Genomic DNA, 10309 nt, shown 5'->3' with positions numbered 1-10309 from the left:
ATATCTAAGGTGCAATAGAGAGAAAACAATCAGGAAATAAAATTCACACATTAAGATTAAACTTTTTTTTGTCTTTTTTTTTTTTTCGTGACCAGTAACGGGATCGCAACCCTCGGTGTCGCGCCTGCACCGCGCTCAACCAGTAAGCGGACCAGTCTGTATATGGGATCCGAACCCTCGGCGGGAGTGCCGCTGCACTCTACCGAGTGCGCCACCAGGCCGGCCCTAAGATTAAACTTTTAACAGGTTTGAAAAAAGGCAAATTTTAAACTGGACAAAAACCTATACAGGGGAGATAACATGATGAGTTTTAACCCTATTGCTAGTTTCCTTGAGCAAATAAGTTCACATACTGATAACTTTGCAGGAGTCAGCCTAATAGAAAAACATTGAATAAAATAATAAATACAATTTCAGGACAGCATTGACCAAATTTCAGGACAGTGTTGACCACCATGAGAGGAGAAGCTGTTGTGAGTGGAACATGCTTTAGGTAGATTCTATGGGGATGCCGCTGCTATACTTTTAACCTCTGGGAAGTGATATGCAATTTTAGTATGTTACTATCCTTTGAGAACTATAGATATGATTTATGCACTCTTTGTGTATGTTATTTTCACAAATAAATTTGAGAAAGGCCTTACACATTCCTAATCCTAAGTACTTTCTCACGTGATCTTCTAATATGAGTCATGCATGTCAGACATCAGAGATTATCAGATACTCACACAGTGCCTGTTAAAAATGCCCATCCCTTCCATATCTCCCCAGAGATTCAAAGTCAGCACCATGTTCTAACTAAGGTAACTGACCAGCCTGAGAGATTCCAAATCAGTATTTCTTGGGTGACATTAGGGAACTGGCCCTTTGAGCAAAGAGTGCAGGTGATTTATCTCTGCATGTGTTCCATAAACATCAACAGGAAAAGTCAGGGCTAGAACCCATCTCAGAGGCCAGGTAGGGAGCTGTTTCTTAGACGCGGTGCTGAAAACAACACCACTTTCTCAACCTCCGATGACAACCAGAACAGAAGGCTGTCCAGACAATCTTCTGATTTTCCTTTAAAACTCCACTGTGTATAACCCCATACTGAAAGAGATAAGCATGACTGATGGATCCTTTTTCTGGGCGTGCCTATGTGGAAAGTGAAGGTGTGATTCTTACCAATATTCTCCTTTTCCTCTTTTTACAGTCAACAACTGCTCAAAGTAAAGTGATTCTCACTAGAATAGCTTTCCTCATAAATATGCATTTAAATGTTTTGCAAGGGAGCCCTAAAACTGTAGCCAATCCTCTAAGACATTAATGATGCCATAAACTTTATTCAGTTACATTTCTCTGTGTGGACTCCTCCAGGGATGAGTAACAAACACTGAATGACAAGACGAATGAGAAAAGCAAAACCTAGATATATTCTTATAAATAAATCCATAAGAAGTTTTCAAAGAAAATAAGAAGATGACTCCAGACAAAGAAACTGAGCTTAGAAAACAGAACTCATTTTTGAAACGCCCCCAGAGCTGTACAATGAGCAAGTCAGCTTTCAACCCAAAGTTAAAATGAACTAACCCATTGTGTTCTCTAGTCACTACAGAACAACTTGGTAAAGCAAGAGTCAGGAACCACAGCTCACCCAGTATTTCTGTCACTTTGACTCATTCTAGAAGCCTCAGTCCAAAGCAGATGACACAGTCACACAAGGGAAGGTGTCCTACCAATGAGTTTCCTCAAAGCTCCCTTCATGTCCCTGTTCCTCAGGCTGTAGATAAAGGGGTTCATCATTTGAGGGACCACAGTGTACATCAGTGAAGCCACTGCAGTGATTCTGGATGAGTCAGTAAATGCAGAACTAATGTAGACCCCAAAGCCTGTCCCATAGAACAAGGACACAACTGAGAGGTGAGACCCACAGGTGGAAAAAGCTTTATGCTTTCTTCCTGCTGCGGGCATTCTCAAAACAGAGGAGACAATTTGAGTATAAGAGAAAATTATTCCAGACAGAGGAATACCACCAAATATGCTAGTTGCAGAATATATCAGGATATTATTGATGAGGGTATCCGAACAGGCGAGCTTGATGACCTGAACAACTTCACAGAAGAAGAGGGGGATTTCAACATCTGTGCAAAAAGACAGCTGCAGCACCAGCACGCTCTGAACCAGGGCATCCACAATGCTTATGAACAGGGAGAGTAGAGTCAGCAGGCCACACAGATGGATGTTTATGATGACTGTGTACCTCAGTGGGTGACAAATGGCCACATAACGGTCATAAGCCATTATTGCAAGAAGGCAACTTTCCTCACCAGCAAAAACCAGGACCAGGCAGACCTGGGTGAGGCAGCCTGTATGAGTGATGCTCTGATTCTGTGTTTGGATGTTGAGCAGCATTTTGGGGATGGTAGTTGTGCTTAAACAGATGTCAGTAAAGGACAGATTGGAGAGAAGGAAGTACATGGGAGTGTGGAGGTTGGAGTCAGTGATGACAACGAGGATGATGAGCAGGTTTCCCAGGATGGTGACCAGGTACATGGACAGGAACAGGCTGAAGAGGAGGGGCTGCAGTTCTGGATCCTCTGTCACCTCCATGAGAAGGAATTTTGAAACACCTGTTTGGTTTCTGGTTTCCATGCTGTTGATGAATCTGATGGAAGAGATGGGGTGACAGGACAATCCAATATGTGTTTTCTAGGCCAGCAAGAGCAATAACATCAGAGAGGCAAACACCATGGTAGGAAGGGTTGGCTTCTAGTGAAGGAAAATTAAAGAAAGATTGTCTTCTGTATGCATATTGTTTTGTTACTTATTTAAAAACCTGGAATTTGTATAGTAGGCCATCAATAATTGTTAGTTCTGGAAATGGTTAAGGGGTCATCACTAAAAAAATAGTCTATCTGTACTGTTCTGATTGCTTAAAATATTTCATAATTTTTAAAGCAAACACACACACTAGGGAGGCAGCTTAAAGATTCTGTCTGTCTCCCCAGAGACATCAGAGCCAGAACATAGAGATGATACAAATATGTGTCAAGAACCAGGAATGGGAAGATAAGTGAAGTTAACAAACTTTCTGCCCCACAACCACTGGGTTGTTGGTAAATGTCAGAGAATTTTATAACAGTCAGGTTTTAGGAAAGGCAGATTCCTACTAAAGAGTACAATGGTCCTGGCCACTGTAGAGACTGAGCCCGAGATTAGTAGATGAAAGGTGCTTCAGTATTGGTGCAAAGGTACAAAGGACAGATAGTTAGACAAGGGACCCATGGTGACTTGATTCTAATGACCTCATATACATCCTCACTGTCACCTTCCCCCAGATGAAATTGCAGTAAAACACTTGCTTTCATTTGCAAACATGAATTAAGGGACTTTACATTACCTGGGTGGAGTCACAATGGAGTAATGCTTGACCTCTTTGGCTGTATCATATGAAAGATCTGTCATCAGAGAAGAGGGATTGAGTGAGTCACTGAACTCCTGTCCATTAGGGGCCATCTATGGGAGGAGCCTCAGTCATGCCATTTATTTTCTAGAGAACTGATGAATGAGGTAGTCAGAGGCACACTGTTATCTCTGTATCCCTAGGGGCTCAATTTCCAAAGTTCCTCATTAGCCAAGCAATTTTATTGTCACCATGATCCCAGGGCACTGCAAATCCTTAAAGACCAAGACTCTAGAATGAAGAAAATCAGGGTGGCTGATTATGAGGCCATCTATGAGGCCAGGTGTACACTGTCTCCTTTTCCCCATCTGTGCCTACTTATCCGCATTTCACACACCTTGCACAGTTGCACACACATCTTCTCTAATTGCATTTCAGTATTCTTAGGGGTGAGTGATGATGTCATTATCTAATCAATTATACTTATTTTAGGTGTGAAAATATAGCCTATATATGTAGATACAAATGTTTTTAAAGTACAGCTATTTTAAAACTTATTATTGTTATTTTTATTGGACATATTAGTGGGGTATAGTGTTTTTATAACCAATGTTTTAATTGACATGTATTGATTGTACCTATTTATGGGGTACAGAGTTGTATTTCAGTACATGTACACAATGTGTGAAGATCTAATCAAGGTAGTTAGATTATAATTACAGCTAGACAGAGTGATATATAATTTTATTTTTTGCTAAGAATTGGACTCATTTTTATTTTTATTATTTATTTATTAAGAATATTCATGACATACTAAGCTAAGTGTCTCCCCTCATGCCCATGATGTGTGGGTCAGATCCATACTGGGGGCATACCCATTACCAGAAATTACTTTCATACCCTTTGTCCCCTCCCAATTATCCCTGAACTTCCCTCCCTCTCCCCCTGTCCCCTCCACTCCAATTTGTAGCCATAGGAATGTTCCCTCCCTCTGTTGGACCACAGCATTACTGTGGTCTTTCTTTCCTTCCTTCCTTTCTGTCTTAGCTCCCACATATGAGTGAGCACATGTGGTATTTATCCCTCTCTGCTTTGCTTGTTTCACTCAACATAAGTTTCTCCAGGTACATCTATGTTGTTGCAAATGGGAGAATTTCATTCTTTTTTATGGCAGAGTAGTATTCCATAGTGTATACATACCACAGTTTCCTTATCCAATCATCTATTGATGGACATTGAAGTTGGTTCCATATTCTTCTCTCCACACCCTCGCCAGCATTTGTTATTCACTGTCTTTTTGATTATAGACAGTCTAACTAAAGTGAGGTGGTATCTCAGTGTGGTTTTAATTTGCATTTTCCTGATGACTAGTGATGTTGAGCATTGTTTCATATATCTGTTGGACATTTGTATGTCTTCCTTTGAAAAATGTCTGTTCAGCTCCTTTGCCCATTTTTTTTTCCTTTAAATTTTTATTTTGTCAATATACAATGTGGTTGATTATTATGGTATTTTCCCATTTTTAAATTGGGGCATTTATTTTTTTACTGTATAATTGCTTGAGTTCTATGTATATTCTGGATATTAGTCCCTTGTTGGAAGCATACTTAGCAAAAATTTTCTTCCACTCTGTAGGTTGTCTTTTCACTCTGTTGATTGTTTCTTTTGCTGTGCAGAAAATTTCTAGTTTGATATAGTTCCATTCATTTATTTTTTTCTTTTGCTGCTTGTGCTTTAGGGCTCATGTTCATAAAGGCTGTGCCCTGACCTAACTTCTGAACTGCTTCACCTCTATTTTCCCTTAGTAATTTTAAAGTTTTGGGCCTTATATCTAGGTCTTCAATCCATTTTGAGTTGATTTTAGTGCATGGTGAGAGATGCATATCTAGTTTCATTCTTCTGCATATGGATATCCAGTTTTCCCAGCACCACTTGTTGAATAGGCAATCTTTTCCCCAATATAGATTTTTGCTGCCTTTGTCTAATATCAGATGGCTATAAGCCTGAGGAGTGATTTCTGGGCTCTCTACTCTATTCCACTCATCTGAATGTCTATTTTTGTACCAGTACCATGCTGTTTTGGTTACAACAGCTTTGTAGTATAATTTGAAGTCAGGCAGAGTTATGCCTCTTGCTTTGTTTTTTTTGTTTTTTTTTTTTGTTTGTTTGTTTGTTTGTTTGCTCAGGATTGCTTTGAATATCCAGGGTCTTTTGTTTTTCCAAGTGAAAGGTAAGATTGTTTTTTCCATTTCTGTGAAGAATGTCATTGGTATTTTGAAGGGGATTGAATTGAATCTGTAGATCACTTTGGGTAGTATAGACATTTTCACAATGTTAATTCTTCCAATCCAAGAGCATGGAATATCTTTCCATCTTTTTGTGTCTTCTTTAACTTCTTTCAGAAGCCATTTGTAATTCTCATTGTAGAGGTCTTTCACCTCCTTGGTTAAATTGATCCCTAGGTATTATATTTTTTTGGTGACAATTGTAAATGGGCTTACTTTCTCTATTTCTCTTTCTGTTAATTCAATATTTGAGTGTATAAATACTACTGATTTGGGGGCATTTATTTTCTGTCCTGCAACATCACTGAAGTTATTAACCAGCTCTAGGAGTAAAGAGGAGTTAATACTAATTCTCCTTAAACTATTCCAAACAATTGAAACAGATGCTACTCTCCCAAACTCATTCAATGAGGCCAACATAACTCTGATACCAAAACCAGATAAAGACACAACAAAAAAAGAAAATTATACACCAATATCCTTGATGAACCTAGATACTAAAATCCTAACAAAATATTAGCAATCAGAATACAGCAACATATTTTAAAAAACTATACACTATGATCAATTGGGATTCATACCGGGGGTGCAAAGATGGTTCAACATACAAAAGTCAATAAATGTGATACATCACATCAACAAGCTCAAGGACAAAGATCATATGATTATCCAATAGATGATGAAAAAGCATTTGACAAAATTTAACATTCCTTCATGATAAAGACTGTCAACAAATTAGGTATAGAAGGAAAATATCTTAACACAATAAAAGTCATTTATGACAAGCCCACCACCAGTATTATTCTGAATGGGGAAAAACTGAAGGCCTTTCCCTTGAGGACAGGAACAAGACAAGGATGTCCACTCTCACCACTTCTATCCAACATAGAACTGGAAGTACTAGCAAGAGTAATTGAGCAAGAGAAAGAAATAAAGGGAATCCAGATTGGAAAAGTTGAACTCGAACTTTCCCTATTTACAGATGACATGATACTATATATAGAAAAACCTAAAGACTCTATCAAAAATCTTGTAGAATTGGTTAATAACTTCAGAGTGATATTTTAATGTACAAGGCATGATGTTAAAATTGGTGTAGTTTGCATATCCGTTATCACAAACATCTACAATTTCTTTGTGTTGAGAGCATTTGAACTCTCTTCTAACCATTATAATTTATACAATGAATAATTGTTATTTGTAGATACCTAGCAGTACTATGTAACACTAGAACTTATTCTTCCTACCTAGTTGTAAGTTGGCATCCGTTTGCCAGCTTTCCCCTTTCCTCCTGTTCCTCTACCCTTTCCAGCCTCTAGTAATCACAACTGTGCTCTCTACTTCTATGAGATCAACCTTATCAGCTTCCACATATGAGTAAGAGCATGCAAAGTTATAAAATGTTCGCATAGTTTGTAAAAATGCAAACAGTTGAAGGTTTTGCTCTCTGAGTCCCTGAACATTTCCTGAACCTTAAACTTTATTATGTATATTTTATATAACAGATTTTCATTTATTCTCTGTGACAATTCTGTCACTGATCAATACAGACTGATGATCTGTCACTCCATTTTCAGGTTTTCATAACCACCTTTTAAAATTTTTTGCAGTTTCTTAAAATATGCATTTTTCTTCAACTCAGGAGACAGTGGGTTCAAATAATAGCCATTTATTTTTGTTTTTATATTAATTAATGATTTTAATTGGTACATAATTGACTATAGTCACCCTATTGAACACTAGAACTTATTCCTCCTAACTGTATTTTGTACCCATTAACCATCCTTTCTCTCTCCTCCCCTGCCCGCTAACCTTCCCAGCCTCTGGTAACCACTATTCCACTCTCTACTTCTATGAGATCAACTCTTTCAGCTCCCACATATGACTGAGAACATGCAATATTTGTATTTCTGTACCTGGCTTATTTTGTTTAACATAGTGTCCTCTGGGCTTATCCATCCATGTTGCTGCAAATGACAGAATTTTATTCTTTTTTTGTGACTATTTTCATTGTGTATGTATGCCATAATTTATCCATTTTGTTCAACTTATCCATTCATCTGTTGATGGACCTTTAGGTTGATTCCATATCTTGCCTTTTGTGAATTATGCTGCAATAAACAAGGGAGTGCGGATATCTCTTTGACATACAGATTTTCTTTCTTTTGGACCTAGGAATGGGATTGCTGGGTCGTATGGTAGTTCTATTTTTCTTTTTTTGAGGAATTTGAGGAACTTCCATACTGCTTTCCATAATGGCTCTGCTAATTTACATTATCATACTTTTTTTTTTACTTTGGGATTGAATATGTTGGATGTGGTCAATATGATGCTTTGATATATGTATACAGAGAGAAATGATTACTACAGTCAAGCAAATATCTACACTCTGTCGTAGTTACCTTGTGTGTGGGTGAGGTAAGAGCTCCTAAAATCTACTCTCTCAGAAAATTTCCAGTATATGATATAATACTTTTAAGTATGGTCATCATGCTTTATATTACATATCTACACTTCTTCATTCTACAAAACTACAACTTTGTAGACTTTGGCCAACACCACCCCATTCCACTACCACCCCAATCTCTGGCAACCACAGTTCTACACTCTGTTTCTGCGTATTCAACATTTTTACTTTCCACATGTAAGTGAGGCCAGACAGGATTTATCTTTCTGTGACTGGCTTATTTTATTTAGCACAATTTTCCTCCAGATTCATCCACATTGTTACAAATGGCAGTATCTCCTTCCTTTTTAAGGCAGTATAATATTCATATGCATATATTTTTTTATTTCTTTATTCATTCATCCATCAATGAACACTCAGATTGTTTCCATATCTTGGCTATTGTGAATAATGCTGCAACGAACATAGGAGTGCAGATATCTCCATCAGGTGCTGATTTCATTTACCATGCGTGTATACACAGAAGAGGGATTTCTGGGTCATTTGGTAGTTCTATTTTTAATTTTTTGAGGAACTTTATACTCTTTTCCGTAATGGCTGCCCCCATGTACATTCCCACCAACAGTGTACAAGAGTTCCCTTTTCTACACAAACTCAACAATGCTTGTTATCTGTTGTCTTTGCATATACAGCAAACTAACATTTTACTATAACACATAATGGGGAAAGGATAATTTTTTTAAAACAAATGGTGTTAGGTGATATAGTCATCTAAAAGGTGTGGGGTGATATCTCATCATGGTTTGATGTGCACTTCTCAGATGCTGGCCACCTTTTTTGTATATCTATTGGACATTTGTATGTCTTCTTGTGAAAAGGTGTTTATTCCAGTCCTATACCAGTGTTTTAATTTGGTTATTATTTTTTTGCTCTTGAGTTGTGTGAATTCCATATATATTTTATATATAGACCCCTTATCATGGTTTGCCAATTTCGTCTACCATTCCATAGGCTGCCTCTTCTTTCAGATGATAGTTTCCTTTGCAGTATAGAAGGTTTTAGCTTTACATAGTCCCACTTGTTTATTATTCCTTTTGTTGCCTGAGCTTTCCATAAGATATACAACAAATAGCTTCCAAAGACAATGCCAAGGAGCTTTCCCTTATGTTTTCTTCTAGGAGTTTTATGGCTTCAGGTCTTACATTTAGGTCCCTTTAATTCATTTCGAGTTGATTTTTGTGTATGGTGTAATAAAAAGGTCCCATTTCATTCTTGTGCATGTGGATATCCAGGTTTCCTAACACCATTTGTTTTAAAAAAATTATCCTTTCCCCATTATGTGTTATAGTAAAAAAGTTAGTTTGCTGTATATGCTTGGGATTATTTCTGTGCTCTCTGTTCTGTTCCATTAGTCTATGTGTCTGTTTATATTTCAGTTCCATAATGTTTTGATCATTATAGTTTTGTAATATAATTTGAAAATAGAACATGTGATGCCTCCACTTTGTTTATCTTTCTCAAGATTGCTTCAGCTATTTGTGACCTTTTGTGCCTTGATACAAATTTTTGGACATTTTCCTATTTTTGTTTTATAAAAAATTGACTAAAATGACATTGAAATTTGATATGGGTTACATTGAGTATGTATATTACATAGGGTAGTATGTACATTTGAACAATATTAATTCTTTCAATCCATGAAGATGGGATATCTTTTCATTTATTTTTATTGTCTTCAACTTCTTTCATGAATTTTTTACAGTTTGAAGTGTACAGACCTTTCACATTCTTGGTGAAATTTATTCCTAAGTACTTTATTCTTTTTGATGTAATTGTTTTCTTGATTTTCCTTTCAGATAGATAGCTATTGATGTAAAGAAATGCAAATAATTTTGTATGTTGACTTTATGTTCTGCAACTTTACTGAATTTATTATTTCTAATGATATTTTTGTGTAGCTCTGAGGGGTTTCTAAATACAGGGTCATTGGGCCGGCCCGGTGGCGCACTGCTACAGTGCGCCACTTGGGAGTGCGGCAGCGCTCCCGCCGAAGGTTCGGATCCCACATACAGACCGGCCGCTCACTGGCTGAGCGAGGTGCGGGAGCAACACCAAGGGTTGCGATCCCGTTGCCGGTCCCGGTCCGGTACGGGCGCGACACTGAGGGTTGCAATCCATTGCTGGTCACGAAAAAAGACAAAAAAGGAAAAAAATAAAATAAAATAAAATAAAATA

The 10309-nt window shown here is 37.6% G+C and overlaps 2 protein-coding genes across 2 annotated transcripts in view; both read right to left on the bottom strand.

Annotated features, from left to right (window-relative positions):
- Positions 1-1692: 1692 nt before the first annotated feature.
- On the bottom strand, positions 1693-3172 carry LOC103602537 (olfactory receptor 7G1-like). The gene has a single exon (XM_008586957.1). The coding sequence runs from the start codon at positions 2629-2631 to the stop codon at positions 1693-1695; it is 939 nt and encodes a 312-aa protein (XP_008585179.1). The 5' UTR covers positions 2632-3172.
- Positions 3173-8841: 5669 nt separating this feature from the next.
- Positions 8842-10309, bottom strand: part of LOC103602541 (olfactory receptor 7G1-like) — an 11097-nt gene continuing 9629 nt past the window's right edge. Inside the window, exon 3 of the mRNA XM_008586962.1 lies at positions 8842-8845. Within this exon, the coding sequence (XP_008585184.1) occupies positions 8842-8845 (4 nt within the window). The remainder of the gene's footprint in view (positions 8846-10309) is intronic.

This window comes from Galeopterus variegatus, unplaced genomic scaffold (assembly GCF_000696425.1).
Source record: "Galeopterus variegatus unplaced genomic scaffold, G_variegatus-3.0.2 Scaffold4186, whole genome shotgun sequence".
NCBI lineage: Eukaryota > Metazoa > Chordata > Mammalia > Dermoptera > Cynocephalidae > Galeopterus > Galeopterus variegatus.
Note: the sequence above shows the minus strand (reverse complement) of the source record. Positions and strands in the feature narration are given on the sequence as shown.